This window comes from Bombina bombina, chromosome 6 (assembly GCF_027579735.1).
Source record: "Bombina bombina isolate aBomBom1 chromosome 6, aBomBom1.pri, whole genome shotgun sequence".
Lineage (NCBI taxonomy): Eukaryota > Metazoa > Chordata > Amphibia > Anura > Bombinatoridae > Bombina > Bombina bombina.
Window position 1 is genome coordinate 508,923,479 of NC_069504.1, and position 20,210 is coordinate 508,943,688.

Here is a 20,210-nt window from a genome sequence, read left to right on the forward strand (position 1 = left end):
CTGTATATACTGTATAATAAACATAAAGGTATATCCTGGTAATTGAGAGAAAAAAAAGTGTATGGAAAAAAGGAGACTTTTTTTAGATAAATATAGGATCATTTAATTTGAGTAAGCATTTTGTTTTCTTCTGTAATAATGCAATCATTTGTTAAGGAACGTAACAGCTCCCTGTGGTAGTGAAAAGGTTAAAAGTAGTAAATGAGTCTTCTTTTAGCTACATGAAATTGATAGGGTTCAGAGTACATTCCAGTGTTCTTTGTACAGTGTATTTATTCAAGTAACGCACGCCGTTCCCAGCTTATTGTTTCATGGTACTTGCATGCATTATAGAGACACTTTCTGCTTTTTCAGGTTTTTTTGCTACTGGGATTCAGATCTTTCCTGTAGGTTTGCTTTTCATATAGCTCCTTGACCATGTCTGCTGTGCACATGGTTCTCCTGGGGCTTCCCCTTGCCTGGCTGCTAAGACGTATATTCTTTCCTTATTTGTGGCAGGACATTAATTTCTTTTTTAGGGCTCTGCGCTACATGACAAAGATGACACGCCAATCTCAGCGCTCTCCTCCATTTTTGTTGTTAGATATATTTTTGCAGCAACTATCTGTAAGAGCTCATCAGAACTTTATTATTTATCAAGATCAAGCTTACACCTACATGGATATAGATCTGAAAAGCAATCAGTTAGCGTGGGCACTGAAACAACACGCTAAACTTAAACAAGGAGACTGTGTGGGCCTCTTCATGTCTAATGAACCTGCCTATGTATGGATATGGCTGGGACTTTTAAAACTGGGATGTCCAATGGCTTGCCTGAACTACAACATACGGTCTAAGTCTTTTCTGCATTGCTTCAAGTCAAGTGGAGCAAAGGTGCTAATTGCTGCTCCAGGTGAGAGAGACCAATGTAAAGCATTACCACAATATATAGAATACGGCACAGAAAAAGAATCCGATCATTTTTTCCTTTTCCCTTACTAGTATATAGAAGCTTGCTTTGAAAGCAATATGCAGATTTAGATGCCAGTTAGCCAGCTGAGACTTTTTTTTCTATAAGTTGCCTGCATTTGAATGTGTCTGTCTTAGTACTACCAAAAGCCACCAGTAGTTAAATCCAAGTGTCAGTCAATGTTTCAATATTGATGTTAAGCATACAAATGTAGTTAACGTGTATGATTATTTAACAGTGTTGCTACTCTAACTAATAAAGCTTGTCATATGATACTTATGGGTGGAGCTAGTGGTCTGAAGTGAAGTGCAGGTTGTCATAAAGGGAGTCACACAGTCAGTCATTCATTCAAAGTAACATAAGTAAAAAAAAATTATTTTATTGTATCATGCCTTATGAATATTTAAAAACATTTCTGTAATGTTATTTTTGTGTGTCTTGTCCTCCACTGGAGGAAGGTGAAGATTGAAGAGATGCACGTTATTCTTCAGTGAGAGGGACACATTTGTTTGATGGAAGGATGTGTTTTTTTACCTTGTGGGAATTAGTCACAAGCCTTCCACAGGTGCCACGGGGACCTGTCCTTTGCCTCCTCCTGTTGGGTCATCAATATACTCCTATTTCAAATGCTCTGCTGGGGCGAGATTACATTTACGGCACAGGCTTCATCGCAAGCGCTGCAACCCGCGCTGCCCATAATTTCACCTTGCACATCAGGGTATTCAATATACCCCGCTGGCAGTTCATAAAGTGCCGTAAGTCGGATAAACTAGTGATGTCCAGAAATGAGCATAAATACAAATTTCTGGAGTTGCTAGTGACTTACGGCACTTTAGAAACTGCCGGCGCCTAAGAATAGTAAAAAAAAACAACTATTCTCCCGTAAAAGTCTAACACGCCTCCCAAAAATAAGCCTGACATGTAAAACCTCTACATCCGCAATCCCCCCTCTCACAAATAATTAATAAATGTATTAACCCCTAAACTGAAACCCCTCACAGCACAATATGCTTAATTAAACTATGAAGCCCTATATCCGCCATCAAACCTACAATGCAAGTAATAACTAAATTGTTACCCCCTAAATCCACCAACCCCAAAATCGCAAACTACCTATTAAAACTATTAACCCTTAATCTGCTGAAATTCTATTGGCTATTCAAATTAGCCAATAGACTTTCAGTAGCTCTCATCCTATTGGCTGATTTGAACAGCCAATAGGATTTGAGTAGCTTTCATCCTAATGGCTGATTTGAATTTGAAGAATCAAATCAGCCAATAGGAATTCAAGGGACACCATTTTTAATCTCGTACCTTGAATTCTCTATTCAGTGTACGGCGGCGATCATACGAAGTGGATCCTCCATGGTCACCGCACTTCAGTTCCAGAGTCGCTGGTCTTCAGCTCCGCGGTCAGAAGAGGTCGCCGCTTGGAAGAAGACTTCACCGCATGAGACAGGACCTTCTCCGCCGGACTTCAGGAATGGTGAGTATCAACCAGGGGGTTAGACTTAGGTTTTTTAAGGTTTTTTTTGGGGGGGGTTGTTTTTTTTAAGATTAGGGATGGGCAGTAAAAGAGCTAAATGCCCTTTTAAAGGCAATGCCCAAACAAATTCAGGGCAATGGGTAGATTAGGTTTTTTAGTGTTAGGTTCTTTTATTTTGGGGGGTTTGGTGGGTGGGGGGTTTACTGTTAGGGGGACTTTGTGTATTTTGATGTAAAAGAGCTGATTATCTTGGGGCAATGTCCTGCAAAAAGCCCTTTTAAGGACTACTGGTAATTTATTCTAAGAGTAGGGGGTGTTTTTTTATTTTGGGCGGGCTTTTTTTATTTTCATAGGGATTAGGTATAATTTTGTTTGGTAATTTTTGTTTTTTATTTTATGTAATCTTAGATTTTTTTTCTGTAATTGTAGCTTAAAGGGACAGTCTACACCAGAATTTTAATTTTGACTAGACTGTCCCTTTAATTTATACTTAGTTTATTTTTATTTTTAAAGTAGCGTTAGGTTTTTTATTTTAATAGTAACTTTAGTATTTTGTAGATTAGGTAATTTGGGTACATTTAGAGGGTGTTAGGTCTGGAGGCTTAGTAATTTATTTATTTGCTTTGGCTGTTTAGGGGTTAATACTTTGATAGGTTTATTCTGTTGTGGGCTTTGGTGGTTTAGGGGTTAATGCTTTGATAGGTTTATTGTGTTGTGGGCTTTGCCGGTTTAGGGATTAATACTTTAATAGGTAGTTTGTGTTGTGGGTTAATGGCAGATTAGGGGTTAATAGTTTTAATAGGTAGTTTGCGATGTTGGGGTTGGCGGCTTTAGGGGTTAATAATTTAGTTATTACTTTCGGTGTGGGTTTGATGGCGGATATAGGGGTTAATACACTTTATTATTTATTGGGGTGGGGGATTGCGGTTGACAGGTAGATAGATATTGCGCATGTGTTTGGTGTTAGTTTATTTTTGCAGGCATTTTCGGGAGTTACGGTGCTCCGATACTCAGCGCAAGGCTTGCTGCAGCTGCCTTGTGTAGCGAGGTGAAAATTGAGTAAGATTTATTCATTTTCACCACGTAAGTCCTAGCGCTGAATATTGGCTATCGATTTGTGATGCTGTCCCATGTTAGCTTATGGAAGTAAAATTGCGGGCGACGGGTGAAATATACGTGCCGCATTTATATGCAGCGCTGTATATAGGATACCAAGACAGCGCGGGCGACGCCACATATGTAATGGGGCCCCTGATGTGTTTCAGCATTGGTTTTCCTTTCTGCTGTTTTTTTTCCTGCCTATAGAAAAGTAATATATTTTATTATTTAATGTGGGTACTTTATTAGCCAGCTAAGTTATTTAATGATATATTTCCAAAATGTGTGATTTTCATTAAAACTTCAGCAATCTTTATCCTTTAAAGAAAGCATGCTGACGTTTCGGCAGCAGCACCAGCCTTTTTCAAGACAAAAACATTGAAGTGCATACTATCAATAAGGTGTATATATAAATATATTTGGGACAGATTACTATTTATTATTAAAGTTATTCCCCTTTAAAAAAAAAAAAAAATGGTATATGTTTTAGCGCACATTGGTTTTTCTGTGCACATTTTTTGTTTGAGTTTTCACACATCTATTACGCTTGTTTGCTTTCGAGTCAGTTTTTGGTGCCCTTTTTCTCCGTATCATGTCGGATAACAAGTGTGCTCCCTCATTACTTAGGTGCGCTATTTGAAGGCCAGATGTGGTGCCTCTGTCCTTTAGTGGGTAATCCTGAATGTTGGATTAGCTCATTTTGGCCTTGTAAGTTGTTTTTTATAAGCTGCTTTAGGAGGGGGTAAGTATTTTCCCTTTTTTCAAGAGCTCTTTTTTAGGGGATATAACTATATGTTTTCTTTTATATGCACTTTACTACTTTTGTAGTTTTAGGCTGTTATGGAGCCTTCTGATTCTGTCAGTAAACCTACTTTAGAAGCTGAGCCCTCTGAACACTTTTCTACCAGTGTTATATGTGTTTATTGTAAGCAGGCTGAGATATTGCCTCCAACAAATGTATGTAGCACATGTTTAAATGTTTTTTTTATTTTTATTTATTATTTCTTTATTGGACATATTAATTAACATACACTACAGTGTTTCACAAGAAGCATATTACACACATGTAGTATAATTGTAGAATAAAATGTCTTTAAAAAGTCTCTGCTTCTAAGTGGTTTTTACTTCCATTTTGTAGTCCAATTTCTCCAACATAGGTGTGTCCGGTCCACGGCGTCATCCTTACTTGTGGGATATTCTCTTCCCCAACAGGAAATGGCAAAGAGCCCAGCAAAGCTGGTCACATGATCCCTCCTAGGCTCCGCCTTCCCCAGTCATTCTCTTTGCCGTTGCACAGGCAACATCTCCACGGAGATGGCTAAGAGCTTGAACTCTGTCCATAACCTCCTCATAAGAAGATGCTTTATTGAGCGACATTTCTAGTTCTTCGAACCAGAAACATGCTGCTGTAGTGACAGGAACAATGCATGAAATTGGTTGTAGAAGGTAACCTTGCTGAACAAACATCTTTTTAAGCAAACCCTCTAATTTTTTATCCATAGGATCTTTGAAAGCACAACTATCTTCTATAGGGATAGTGGTGCGTTTGTTTAGAGTAGAAACCGCCCCCTCGACCTTGGGGACTGTCTGCCATAAGTCCTTCCTGGGGTCGACCATAGGAAATAATTGTGACAATTTGGTCATTCCAGAGCATGGTACTGCATCATCTCCTTCTATGTCTACACCAGTCTTGCCCACTCAGGAGGTCCCTAGTTCATCTAGTGCGCCAATCCTCCTTACTATGCAACAATTAACGGCTGTAATGGATAATTCTATTAAAAACATTTTAGCCAAAATGACCACTTATCAGCGAAAGCGTGACTGCTCTGTTTTAGATACTGAAGAGCATGAGGACACTGATGATAATGGTTCTGACATGCCCTTACACCAGTCTGAAGGGGCCAGGGAGGTTTTGTCTGAGGGAGAAATTTCAGATTCAGGAAAAATTTCTCAACAAGCTGAACCTGACGTTATTACATTCAAATTTAAATTGAATGGGAAAGGCCCGGCATACCTTTTGTCCCTCCCCCTATATTTAAGAAATTATTTCCTATGGTCGACCCCAGGAAGGACTTATGGCAGACAGTCCCCAAGGTCGAGGGGGCGGTTTCTACTCTAAACAAACGCACCACTATCCCTATAGAAGATAGTTGTGCTTTCAAAGATCCTATGGATAAAAAAATTAGAGGGTTTGCTTAAAAAGATGTTTGTTCAGCAAGGTTACCTTCTACAACCAATTTCATGCATTGTTCCTGTCACTACAGCAGCGTGTTTCTGGTTCGAAGAACTAGAAATGTCGCTCAATAAAGCATCTTCTTATGAGGAGGTTATGGACAGAGTTCAAGCTCTTAAATTGGCTAACTCTTTTACCTTAGACGCCACTTTGCAATTAGCTAGTTTAGCGGCGAAAAATTCAGGTTTTGCTATTGTGGCACGCAGAGCGCTTTGGCTAAAGTCTTGGTCAGCGGATGTGTCCTCCAAGAACAAATTGCTTAACATCCCTTTCAAGGGGAAAACGCTGTTTGGCCCTGACTTGAAAGAGATTATTTCAGACATCACTGGGGGAAAGGGCCACGCCCTTCCTCAGGATAGGTCTTTTAAGGCTAAAAATAAAACAAATTTTCGTCCCTTTCGCAGAAACGGACCAGCCTCAAATTCTACATCCTCTAAGCAAGAGGGTAATTCTTCTCAAACCAAGAAAGCCTGGAGACCGATGCAAGGCTGGAACAAAGGTAAGCAGGCCAAGAAGCCTGCTACCGCTACTAAGACAGCATGAGATGCTGGCCCCCGATCCGGGACCGGATCTGGTGGGGGGCAGACTCTCTCTCTTCGCTCAGGCTTGGGCAAGAGATGTTCAGGATCCTTGGGCGCTAGAAATAGTTTCTCAAGGTTATCTCCTGGAATTCAAGGAACTACCCCCAAGGGGAAGGTTCCACAGGTCTCAATTGTCTTCAGACCAAATAAAAAGACAGGCATTCTTACATTGTGTAGAAGACCTGTTAAAAATGGGAGTGATTCATCCTGTTCCATTAGGAGAACAAGGGATGGGGTTTTACTCCAATCTGTTCATAGTTCCCAAAAAAGAGGGAACATTCAGGCCAATTTTGGATCTCAAGATCCTAAACAAATTTCTCAGGGTTCCATCGTTCAAAATGGAAACCATTCGGACAATTCTTCCTACCATCCAGGAAGGTCAATTCATGACCACGGTGGATTTAAAGGATGCGTATCTACATATTCCTATCCACAAGGAACATCATCGGTTCCTAAGGTTCGCCTTTCTGGACAAGCATTACCAGTTTGTGGCACTTCCATTCGGATTAGCCACTGCTCCAAGAATTTTCACAAAGGTACTAGGGTCCCTTCTAGCGGTGCTAAGGCCAAGGGGCATTGCAGTAGTACCTTACTTGGACGACATACTGATTCAAGCGTCGTCTCTGCCACAAGCAAAGGCTCATACGGACATTGTCCTAGCCTTTCTCAGATCTCACGGGTGGAAAGTGAACGTAGAAAAAAGTTCTCTATTCCCGTCAACAAGAGTTCCCTTCTTGGGAACAATAATAGACTCCTTAGAAATGAAGATTTTTCTGACAGAGGCCAGAAAATCAAAACTTCTAAGCTCTTGTCAAGTACTTCATTCTGTTCTTCTTCCTTCCATAGCGCAGTGCATGGAAGTAATACGTTTGATGGTTGCGGCAATGGACATAGTTCCTTTTGCGCGAATTCATCTAAGACCATTACAACTGTGCATGCTCAGACAGTGGAATGGGGATTATACAGACTTGTCCCCGACGATCCAAGTAGATCAGTGGACCAGAGTTTAACTCCGTTGGTGGCTGACCCTGGACAACCTGTCTCAAGGGATGAGCTTCCGCAGACCAGAGTGGGTCATTGTCACGACCGACGCCAGTCTGGTGGGCTGGGGCGCGGTCTGGAAACCCCTGAAAGCTCAGGGTCTATGGTCTCGGGAAGAATCTCTTCTCCCGATAAACATTCTGGAACTGAGAGCGATATTCAATGCTCTCAAGGCTTGGCCTCAACTAGCAAAGGCCAAATTCATAAGGTTTCAATCAGACTTTCACCCGGGGGAGTGGGAACTCCATCCGGAAATCTTTGCCCACATAACTCAATTATGGGGCATTCCAGACATGGATCTGATGGCGTCTCGTCAGAACTTCAAGGTTCCTTGCTATGGGTCCAGATCCAGGGATCCCAAGGCGACTCTAGTAGATGCACTAGTAGCGCCCTTTACCTTCAACCTAGCTTATGTATTCCCACCGTTTCCTCTCATTCCCAGGCTGTTAGCCAGGATCAATCAGGAGAGGGCTTCGGTGATCTTGATAGCTCCTGCGTGGCCACGCAGAACTTGGTATGCAGACCTGGTGAATATGTCATCGGCTCCACCATGGAAGCTACCTTTGAGACGGGACCTTCTTGTTCAAGGTCCGTTCGAACATCCGAATCTGGCCTCACTCCAACTGACTGCTTGGAGATTGAACGCTTGATTTTATCAAAGCGTGGGTTCTCAGATTCTGTCATTGATACTCTTATTCAGGCTAGAAAGCCTGTAACTAGAAAAATTTACCATAAAGTATGGAAAAAATATATCTGTTGGTGCGAATCGAAAGGATTCCCATGGAACAAGATGAAAATTCCTAAGATTCTATCCTTTCTACAAGAGGGTTTGGAGAAAGGATTATCTGCAAGTTCTTTGAAGGGACAGATTTCTGCTTTATCTGTTTTACTTCACAAAAAGCTGGCGGCTGTGCCAGATGTTCAAGCTTTTGTTCAGGCTCTGGTTAGAATCAAGCCTGTTTACAAACCTTTGACTCCTCCTTGGAGTCTCAATTTAGTTCTTTCAGTTCTTCAAGGGGTTCCGTTTGAACCCTTACATTCCGTAGATATTAAGTTATTATCTTGGAAAGTTTTGTTTTTGGTTGCAATTTCTTCTGCTAGAAGAGTTTCTGAGTTATCTGCTCTGCAGTGTTCTCCTCCTTATCTGGTGTTCCATGCAGATAAGGTGGTTTTGCGTACTAAACCTGGTTTTCTTCCGAAAGTTGTTTCTAACAAAAATATTAACCAGGAGATAGTTGTGCCTTCTTTGTGTCCGAATCCAGTTTCAAAGAAGGAACGTTTGTTGCACAATTTGGATGGCAGCCTCCTGAAAGAATCACAGCTCATTCCACTAGGGCTGTGGCTTCCACATGGGCCTTCAAGAACGAGGCTTCTGTTGATCAGATATGTAAGGCAGCGACTTGGTCTTCACTGCACACTTTTACCAAATTTTACAAATTTGATACTTTTGCTTCTTCTGAGGCTATTTTTGGGAGAAAGGTTTTGCAAGCCGTGGTGCCTTCCATCTAGGTGACCTGATTTGCTCCCTCCCATCATCCGTGTCCTAAAGCTTTGGTATTGGTTCCCACAAGTAAGGATGACGCCGTGGACCGGACACACCTATGTTGGAGAAAACAGAATTTATGCTTACCTGATAAATTACTTTCTCCAACGGTGTGTCCGGTCCACGGCCCGCCCTGGTTTTTTAATCAGGTCTGATGAATTATTTTCTCTAACTACAGTCACCACGGTATCATATGATTTCTCCTATGCATATTCCTCCTTTACGTCGGTCGAATGACTGGGGAAGGCGGAGCCTAGGAGGGATCATGTGACCAGCTTTGCTGGGCTCTTTGCCATTTCCTGTTGGGGAAGAGAATATCCCACAAGTAAGGATGACGCCGTGGACCGGACACACCGTTGGAGAAAGTAATTTATCAGGTAAGCATAAATTCTGTTTTTCTTAGAGCAGCTGCGCATATCTCTTTTCCACATAGTAGTACAACATTAACCACAAAATGTTAGGTATTTATACCGGTTTCATACAATAAGGACATTGTCTATTGATTTCCAGTATTGCTGCTATCTTTAAACAATATAGATAGAACATTAAACAAATAAAATTCTGGTGTAAATTTAGGTGTTAGATCTATGACCTTACTAATCGCTGTATGTATTTCTTTCCAAAATGGGGTTAGGGTGCTACATTTCTACCATATATGAAACATTGTACCACTTTGGTTACACCCTCTAATATAATTCTAATGAATTTGATATGATAATATTGGATTACCACAACTATTGTAAGATATAGAATATAACATAAACATGATTCTAGTCCACAATCTGTAAGTGGAAATAATTACATGATTATGAGGTATAACACAAGCATACCACCTTTAATGTTTGAAATGAATCTATAGCATACCACCTTTGACTAAGTGTCATTATTTTTGGGAATCAATGAATAGCCAAAATGTGCATAATATAAGCATACCACCTTTAATGTTTCTAATGTTTTAAATTAATCTGTAGCATACCACCTTTAACTAATTGCCACTATCTTTGTAGCCAATGGAATTCATTTATTACCTATTAAAAAAATGTGAAGTAATGCCTGTTACCTATCTTGATAAAGCCCACTATAGGGTGAAACACATTGAAGAGACACAAGCTGAATACTTTGAATGCTAAAAAACGGGCACAATTATACTGATTGCATCTATTGCAGTATCTATATATTGGGACATTGTGGAACATTTGCAAATAACCCGGGTTATAATTCGAGCTACGACAGATACAACTTGCGTGCTGTCAGCACTAAGTGCAAGGAGATCTGTATTGCAACCTATTGCTGAAGTTTGCTACTATTTTTCGAAAGGTCTTTTTTGTTTCCAACTCAACTTTAAATAAAGTTGCTACATAGAGGATCCATGCTGTGACGTAAGGTAAAGTCACGTGAACGCTACAGAGGAGCCGTGCAAGACGCTGCACACGTTTGAATAACTGCAGTAAGGAACAAAAGCAGAGAACAGAGCTCACACAGGTAAACCAAAGCATTGATAACAAGTGTCACAACGAAACCTGTAGGAAAATTCCTCATATGTTTTAAAGGTAAATCTGTGTGTCTGCACCTTTACTGTATGCTACCGCATCCTGAAGCAGGAGACTCAATATAAGAGATAGTGCCTAAGACTCTGGTTCTCTAAAGAGGCAATATTTTATCCTGCAAACAATCTTCCACTAGTACACTTTAAAGATCTAGCTAAGTCGAAGAGGATAAAGTTTCTATATTAGTGGCTATAGATCAAGTGTTATTTTATCTTTAATGGTGGTATGCTGTTTTAAAGTTATGAATATATAATCTATACTAATATTGGCTGATAGTAGATAATATGTACCAAGGCAATTTATGTACATTTATCACCAAGTAATTTGTACTTTGTGTTAGCCTACTTAGGCTGTCTATGTACACACGCAACTGATTAATTAATTGATTCGTTATTTAAAGTCTGCTATTTACTCCTAAATTCACTATATTTTACTCTGTACTCTATTTTTGCATTTAAATTGCATTCAAATTATATATAGGAGTGTTTTTATCTATATGGGAGATGTCCCTATTTTATGTTTACTGTTTGAGTTTAAATTGTTAATTGTAGACCTTTGACAAATAAACAGCTAGATTACGAGTTTTGCATTAAGCTGAAAAAGCAGCGTTAACAGGTCCTAACGCTGCTTTTTCACTACCGCTGCTATTACGAGTCTTGCAGGTTTAGAGGCACCACACACTTCTTTGGCCTTACCGCAAAACGAATTACGTAAACTTTGTAAACTCTTTTTTCTATGGGACTTCCATAGCGCCGGTATTACAAGTCTGTCCTGGGAGGCCAAAATAGTGAGCGGTACACCCTCTACCTCCAAGATCCGTAACACATTCTAAAGTCAGTAATTATGAGTTTTACACTACAACGCTATAGCATAAAACTCATAACTAAAGTGCTAAAAAGTACACTAACACCCATAAACTACCTATTAACCCCTAAACCGAGGCCCTCCCGCATTGCAAACACTGAAATAAAATTATTATCCCCTAATCTGCCGCTCCGGACATCGCCGCCACTATAATAAACATATTAACCCCTAAACCGCCGCACTCCCGCCTCGCAAACACTAGTTAAATATTATTAACCCCTAATCTGCCGCCCCTAACATCGCCGCCACCTACAATATATATATATATATATATATATATATATATATATATATATATATTAACCCCTAATCTTCCGCCCCAACGTCGCCGTCATTATATTAAATGTATTAACCCATAAACCTAAGTCTAACCCTAACACCCCCTAATTGAAATATAATTTAAATAAATCTAAATAAAATTACTATCATTAACTACATTATTCCTATTTAAAACTAAATACTTACCTATAAAATAAACCCTAAGCTAGCTACAATATAACTAATAGTTACATTGTATCTAGCTTAGGGTTTCTTTTTATTTTACAGGCAAGTTTGTATTTATTTTAACTAAGTAGAATAGTTATTAAGTAGTTATTAACTATTTAATAACTACCTAGCTAAAATAAAGACAAATTTGCCTGTAAAATAAAACCTAACCTATGTTACACTAACACCTAACACTACACTACAATTAAATACATTAACTAAATTAAATACAATTAAATAAATTAGCTAAATCACAAAAAAAACCCCCACTAAATTACAGAAAATAAAAACAAATTACCACCCACACAACCAACCCCCCAAATAAAAAGCTAACTAAAAAACCCTAAGCTCCACATTGCCCTGAAAAGGGCATTTGGATGGGCATTGCATTTAAAAGGGCATTTAGCTCTTCTGCAGCCCAAACCCCTAATCTAAAAAATAAACCCACCCAATACACCCTTAAAAAAATCCTAGTACTAACCCCCGAAGATTCACTTAACGGGAGAAGCCTTCATCCAAGTTGCAAGATCTCCTCAACGAAGCCGGCAAAAGTGGTGCTCCAGACGGGCAGAAGAGGTCCTCCAGACGGGCAGAAGTCTTCATCCAGACGGCATCTTCTATCTTTATCCTTCCGGCGTGAAGCGGGTCCAACTTCAAGACATCCGACGTGATCAGCCAATCGGAATTAAGGTAGAAAAAATCCTATTGGCTGATTGGAACAGCCAATAGAATGCCAGCTCAATCCTATTGGCTAATTGCATCAGCCAATAGGATTTTTTCTACCTTAATTCCAATTGGGTGATAGAATTCTATCAGCCAATCGGAATCTAAGGGACGCCATCTTGGATGACTTCACTTAAAGAGATATTCATTACGAAGAAGCCGTCGTTTGAAGATGATGCTCCGCGTCAGATGTGTTGAAGATGGACCCGCTCCGCGCCAGAAGGATGAAGATAGAAGATGCCGTCTGGATGAAGACTTCTGCCCATTTGGAGGACCACTTCTGCCGGCTTCGTTGAGGACATCTTGCCACTTGGGTTTTATTTTTAGGTTAGGGGGTTGGCCTGCAAAAGAGCCAGATGCCCTTTTAAGGGCAATGCCCATCCAAATGCCCTTTTCAGGGCAATGGGGAGCTTAGGTTTTTTTAGTTAGCTTTTTATTTGGGGGGTTGGTTGTGTGGGTGGTGGGTTTTACTGTTTGGGGGGGTTGTTTGTATTTTTTTTTTACAGGTAAAAGAGCTGATTACTTTGAGGCAATGCCCCGCAAAAGGCCCTTTTAAGGGCTATTGATAGTTTAGTTTAGGCTAGGGTTTTTTTATTTTGGGGGGGCTTTTTTATTTTGATAGGGCTATTAGAATAGGTGTAATTAGTTTAAAGATGTGTAATTTGTTTTTTATTTTAGCTAATTTAATTTATTTAATTGTATTTAATTTAGTTAATTTATTTAATTGTAGTGTTAGTGTAACAGGTTAGGTTTTATTTTACAGGTAAATTTGTCTTTATTTTAGCTAGGTAGTAATTAAATAGCTAGGTAGTTATTAAATAGTTATTTATTGGAGTACGCTGGTATTGGAGTACGGTATGGAGCAAAATTTTGCTCAACGCTCACTTCTTGCCTTTTAACGCCGGGTTTGTAAAAACCTGTAATACCAGAGCTGCAGGTAAATGAGCAGTGAGAAAAATCTGCTCGTTAGCACTGCATAGCTCCTAATGCAAAACTCGTAATCTGGCCGAAAAGGTTTTAATATATACTGCAAATCTAGTGTTGGGGTTCAAATTGTTTATATAGACACTATATCTGTCTATAACATTTCTGTGATATCTTAAGATTTTTTAGTGCCCTCTATTAACTTTTCTACTCTTATAACTTATTACACATTTTTGAGGAAGGTGTGTCTCTAGAAGGGTTTGATATCTCCTATCTGTGGCCAGCGCAGGACTAATACACACATATATTCAAGTTTGTATGTTTGCTTGTATATTGATTCCTATTATTTTGGGGTTGGCTGCCAAAGACTCAAGTGAAAGGACAAATAAGGGAGGGGACAAAGGACACCCCTGCAGCATGCCATTTCTAATTTCAAATGTATCTGATAAGGTGCCGTTGATCCATATTTGAGCTGAGGGATTTGAATATAATGCCATTATTTTGGGAAATTAATTTTGTAGGAAAGCCAAATTTAATTAATGTAGTTTGTAGGAATGTCCAATCTTATCTATCAAAGGCTTTCTCAGCATCAGTAGATAGTAGAGCTGCAGGTATGTTGTTATATTTGATATAATCTAATAGTGTGATGACTTTACTTATATTGTTCTTAGCCTCCCTTGTTGGAACGAATCCTACTTGGTCGTGTTCTATTAGAGATGGTAATAATTTATTTAATCTCATGGCTAGGACTTTGGCGTATAGCTTTAGGTTTGCATTCAGCAGTGAGAATGGTCTGAAATTGGCCGGGGTGTTTGGAATTTTACCTGGTTTTGGCAGGACTGTAATATGCGCTTGGAGCATAGTGTCAGGGAATATATAATAATCTTATATACTGTATAAGTAAACAATGTTGTCATTTGGGGGATTAAACAAGTTTTAAAAGTTTTATAATAGAGATTGGTAAATCCATCTGGACCTGGGGCTTTACTAGGTTTCATATTTGATATGGCTTCAGATACTTCTTCCTCCAATATCGGGGATTCTAGTGATTGGGCTTCCTCTTCGGATATACTAGGGAGTAAGTATTGGTCACACGCTCTTTTATGCATTTCCGAAGGTCTATCTGTATTTATATTATATAATTTGTGGTAGAATGACTGGAAAATTTAGCTATGTGTTTAGTATCTTCTGCTTGATTTTCATGTTTAGCTTTGATTGAGTGAATATATGTTTTTAATTGTTGCTTTTTAAGTGCTCTTGCTAGTAGTTTACCTATTTTGTTGCTTTCCCCAAAAAAATTTTGTTGCAAGAATAACTGTTTTCTTTGAGTTTCAATCTGTAAGTGTTCATTAAGTTGGTCATTATTAGGGTTAATTTTTACTACAAAATCTAATTCAGCTATTTTTTGGACTAGTGATGTGTACATTTTCCTATCTAACCTGCTTTTGTTTGCTCTAGTTTTTATAAATTCACCTCTCATATAGGCCTTGTGCGCCTCGCAAATCATATCCGGATTTGAATCCGGAGTGGTATTTAATAGGAAATAGGTGTTTATCTGCTAGGTAAAGATTTCCAGATCTTTTGGGTTTAGTAGCATTGTGTCGTCTAGTCTCCAACTAAAGGATCTGAGCGGCATAGAAGGCCAACCAAGATAACACTCCACCATGGAGTGGTCAGACCATGTTGTATGCTTTATGTTGGATTTTCTGATATCAGAAAGTGTGTTGTGATCAACCATAATATAATCAAGTCGAGAATAACTTTTGTGTGGATGGGAAAGAAAAGGAAAATCTTTAGTTAATGGATGTATGTATCTCCAGGCATCGTGTAAAGTGAGGGCTTTAATATTTTGCCAAATTGATCTCAGAGATTTGAGCGATATTTGGCTTTTAGGATTTGAACAGTCTATCGAGGGTACCAAAGGGATGTTCATATCTCTCCCCAGGACTAATGGGCCCTTGGTGTTATCCAAAATCTTAGAGGTAACATTTGCTATGAAGGAGTCTTGGTGTGTATTAGGTTCATAGAGATTGACTATTGTGATAGGTTTGCCGAACAATAGGCCTGAAATACACAAGTATCTTCCTTCTTTATCTTTATCTGTCTTTAACATTTTAAATGGAACAGACTTGTGTATAAGAATACTTACGCCGTTTGCATTCCTTTGTCTATTTGTACTATGTAAGTGTTGTGTAAAGTGAGTGGTGAAATATTTCGGAATATTGTTGGCCTTAAAGTGAGTTTCCTGTAATAACAAGATCTTCCCTCCTCTTTTACACAGATCCTGAAGGGCAATATTTTTGTTTTGTTTGGGCAGTTAAATCCTTTCACATTTTGTGTAATGATGTGTAAGTGTTGCTCCGCAGTGCATGCGGCATTATGTTGTGTAGTCATTTACATTTTTCAACATTGATTCTCTAAATATACATGGCATTTCTACATGGGCATTTGAATATTCATTCACATTCCTTAGGCATAAAAATATAACAACAAACAAAATATTTACAAAATAACAATAAAACAAAAGCATAAAGCTTCAATTTCTGGGGGAATACTCTGCCAGTTCGACTTGGTAGGATAGACTGCAACTTTAAGGTAATAAATCCAGTTTCTGGGTTTATTTCTCATACCTAACTAATAACCTCTGTAATAAACCAAGAAAGCTAAACATTTCATGCAAAAGTGCCTTCTGTTATAGAATTTAAATTTCCTTACATAAATGTCTACTTCTTAGCACCTCTATTCCCAAGGTTAGAAAATCATAAGGCTTTTAGCATAACTGATAAAACCTCGCTTCAGGTACCTTGGTCCAAAAATACAGAGAAGGTAATTAAATCACATTATACTTATGGGTATTCTTTGTGGTTTCTTGGCCTTCAACTTTGCGGAGGTTTTGCCTAAACGATGATTTGTCATTCCTTTTAGAGGACACCCTCTGCCATTCAGATCTCTGAGGCATCGGACTCGCCCTGGGTCGATTGGTAGCAGAAGTAGATGTACCGCTGTCCGAAGATGGCGGAGGATCTATTCTTAAATGTTTGCATGTTGATGGAATTTCCTCTGAGGAGTGACATAGGATCCTCTTGCCTCTCCATTGTATTTGTTAATTGAATGGATGTCCCCATCTATAGGGAATGTTTTGCTCATGCAGTTTGTTCGTTATGGGTCTCGGATCTCTTTTTTTTTTTTTTGAAGAATCCTTGAATTTTATTGGGTGTTTTTGTCTCACCTTTTTCATCAAATTTTCTTTAATCGGATAGCTTGTGGCCTTTACTATCATATCTCTAGGCGGTAAGTCATTAGTGGGTTTAGCTTGTAAAGGCCATGTGGGCTCTATCGAGTGCAACAGTTGTGTCTTCATTTTCATCTAGTAGATAAGCGAAAATACTTTGAACATGTTTTTCTAATTCTTGTGGGGCCACTATTTCTGGGATCCACCTTATCCTTATATTGTGTTGGCGGCTCCTTTTTTCCAAATTTTTTTTTTATTTTCCAATTGCTGGATAGTGTTTTCTTGTTGTGCTAGGTGATTATTAAAGTTCAGCATTGTTGTAGTTTGATGAGCTGAATCTTCCTCTAGCTTTTCCACCCTTTGTCCTACTTCTGTAAGATCTTTCTTGATCTTTGAGATTTCCTCCTGAATGCATTGCTTTACCTGCTGAATTAACGTGGAAAAATCTTTTTTTGAAGGTAACGAGTCTAGAAGAGCTTTAGGAACAGATATGGCCGATGCTGGATATTCCATGTCTGATTCTGATGATGACTCTTGTCTCAACCTCGCCCCTTCTTCCACTACATTGGGGGTCTGTGGAGGTTCCAGACATGTAAAAAAGTTATTTATAGATGGCACTGTATTTGCCTTTTTTTTTGGCTGAACAGTCTGCTTTATTTAATTTCTTTGGAGACATGTTTGCTTTGCAAGAAGTAAAGCAGATCTCAAATGAGTGATTATATGTGATACAAAAGAATCCACTTTTATCCCCAGCAGGTTCACTTATGATAAGGTACTCTTTAAATTTTGTATTTCTACTTAGAGGCTGTTAGTGCACCCATCCCCAAGGACAAACATCCCTTTGGTTGCGATATGAATAGTTTTTAATGCAGCTTGGTGCTCCTGCTATTAATTATAGGGCTCTGTCCCTTGTCATTTGGGCTTTGATATGGAGCCTGTACTGACCGTTGTTAGGTATCGCTCCGTGGATGCATGCGTCCTATGCCTCCAGCCTGCTTGCCTTTTGCAGAGTGCCGAATATGAGAACCGGCTTCACCCGATCCTCTATTATCCGCTTTTAAAGTTGGTTTTGGCGATTGCGGTTGGTGACTTTAGCTGCAGGCTAACATGTTATGCCTGTTGAAGGGGTTTAGGTGCTGGATTTAAGGCTGATAGACCGTTTGGTGTTCCGGAGCTCACTCGGGTGCAGCCATCTCTTTTAAACGCTGGCTACCGCCCCCATATTTTGATGCATTTAGACCATTCTACTCTGCTCTTGCTTCTAAAGGTGTTACTGCTCCTTCTGTATGTTCCTTACAGGGTAGTTATTCAGATATTGCTCCTCGTGTTAACGACTTAATTCGCTCTACAGTATCTGAAATGTTGCCATTATGCCTCTTTCAAGTAGGCATAAAAAGTCCATAATTTACCTTCTACTAGCTCTAAGCCTGCTGAGGTTTGAGTTTCTGGTCATGAAGCTGCTGAGTCCTCAGAGAGAGAGGTTTTCTCTGATGCACAGGAGTCTTCCTCTGATCAAGAATAAGATTCATCCTTTTTTTAATTAAATTTGAACATATTCATTCACTTTTAAAGGCAATTTTTCTTACTTTAGAGGTTAAAGATCCTAAGGTAGCTAAAGATTAGTCTGTAAATCTGTTTATAAACATATGTTTAATCTCCTGACGTTTTTCTTGTTCCTGGTGCTGTCTTTGAGATAGTTTCTAGGGAATGGGCTAAGCCAGGTAATCCCTTTGATCTTTCTACAAGGTTTAAGAAAATGTATAGTTCAGGCGTACAAAAGAAAAAAGTATCCACGCAAACCGTGGATACTAAAGAATGACAAGACTGCACTCAGGTTTAAATATAAAGTGCTTTTATTAAACCCCTTAACACCTAACAAAATTGGTAAATGCTGGAGATTAAAAAATACTTAGCACACATCGAGGCCTGGATTACTATTTACAATAGACTTATTTTAAAATATAGACAAAAGCAAGTTAAATTGTAGTGAAAATATTTCAGTTTAATTTGGAATTGATGCAAACAGAGCCTTTATGTCAGCCACAGGGATTCTCCAGTTACATTCTCCCATGTCAAATTTTGTATCACAAAGGGCTTCATTACTTTCTATGGCCTAGATTTGGAGTTTGGCGTTAGCCGTGAAAACCAGCGTTAGAGGCTCCTAACGCTGGTTTTAGGCTACCGCCGGTATTTGGAGTCACTCAAAATAGGGTCTAACGCTCACTTTTCAGCCGCGACTTTTCCATACCGCAGATCCCCTTACGTCAATTGCGTATCCTATCTTTTCAATGGGATCTTTCTAACTCCAGTATTTAGAGTCGTGTTTGAAGTGAGCGTTAGACATCTAACGACAAAACTCCAGCCGCAGGAAAAAAGTCAGTAGTTAAGAGCTTTCTGGGCTAACGCCGGTTTATAAAGCTCTTAACTACTGTACTCTAAAGTACACTAACACCCATAAACTACCTATGTACCCCTAAACCGAGGTCCCCCCACATCGCCGACACTCAAATAAATTTTTTTAACCCCTAATCTGCCGACCGCCACCTACGTTATCCTTATGTACCCCTAATCTGCTCCCCCTAACACCACCGACCCCTGTATTATATTTATTAACCCCTAATCTGCCCCCCTCAACGTCGCCTCCATCTGCCTACACTTATTAACCCCTAATCTGCCGACCGCAAAGCGCCGCCACCTACGTTATCCTTATGTACCCCTAATCTGCTGCCCCTAACACCGCCGACCCCTGTATTATATTTATTAACCCCTAATCTGCCCCCCTCAACGTCGCCTCCACCTGCCTACACTTATTAACCCCTAATCTGCCGAGCGGACCTGAGCGCTACTATAATAAAGTTATTAACCCCTAATCCGCCTCACTAACCCTATAATAAATAGTATTAACCCCTAATCTGCCCTCCCTAACATCGCCGACACCTAACTTCAATTATTAACCCCTAATCTGCCGACCGGAGCTCACCGCTACTCTAATAAATGTATTAACCCCTAAAGCTAAGTCTAACCCTAACACTAACACCCCCCTAAGTTAAATATAATTTACATCTAACGAAATTAATTAACTCTTATTAAATAAATTATTCCTATTTAAAGATAAATACTTACCTGTAAAATAAATCCTAATATAGCTACAATATAAATTATAATTATATTATAGCTATTTTAGGATTAATATTTATTTTACAGGTAACTTTGTATTTATTTTAACCAGGTACAATAGCTATTAAATAGTTAAGAACTATTTAATAGCTAAAATAGTTAAAATAATTACAAAATTACCTGTAAAATAAATACTAACCTAAGTTACAATTAAACCTAACACTACACTATCAATAAATTAATTAAATAAACTACCTACAATTACCTACAATTAACATAACACTACACTATCAATAAATTAATTAAATACAATATCTACAAATAACTACAATGAAATAAACTAACTAAAGTACAAAAAATAAAAAAGAACTAAGTTACAAAAAATA

The 20,210-nt window shown here is 38.9% G+C and overlaps 1 protein-coding gene across 1 annotated transcript in view; it reads left to right on the plus strand.

Annotated features, from left to right (window-relative positions):
• Nucleotides 1-294: 294 nt before the first annotated feature.
• Nucleotides 295-20,210, plus strand: part of LOC128663195 (long-chain fatty acid transport protein 2) — a 215,405-nt gene continuing 195,489 nt past the window's right edge. Inside the window, exon 1 of the mRNA XM_053717404.1 lies at nucleotides 295-892. Within this exon, the coding sequence (XP_053573379.1) occupies nucleotides 418-892 (475 nt within the window). The 5' untranslated portion in view covers nucleotides 295-417. The remainder of the gene's footprint in view (nucleotides 893-20,210) is intronic.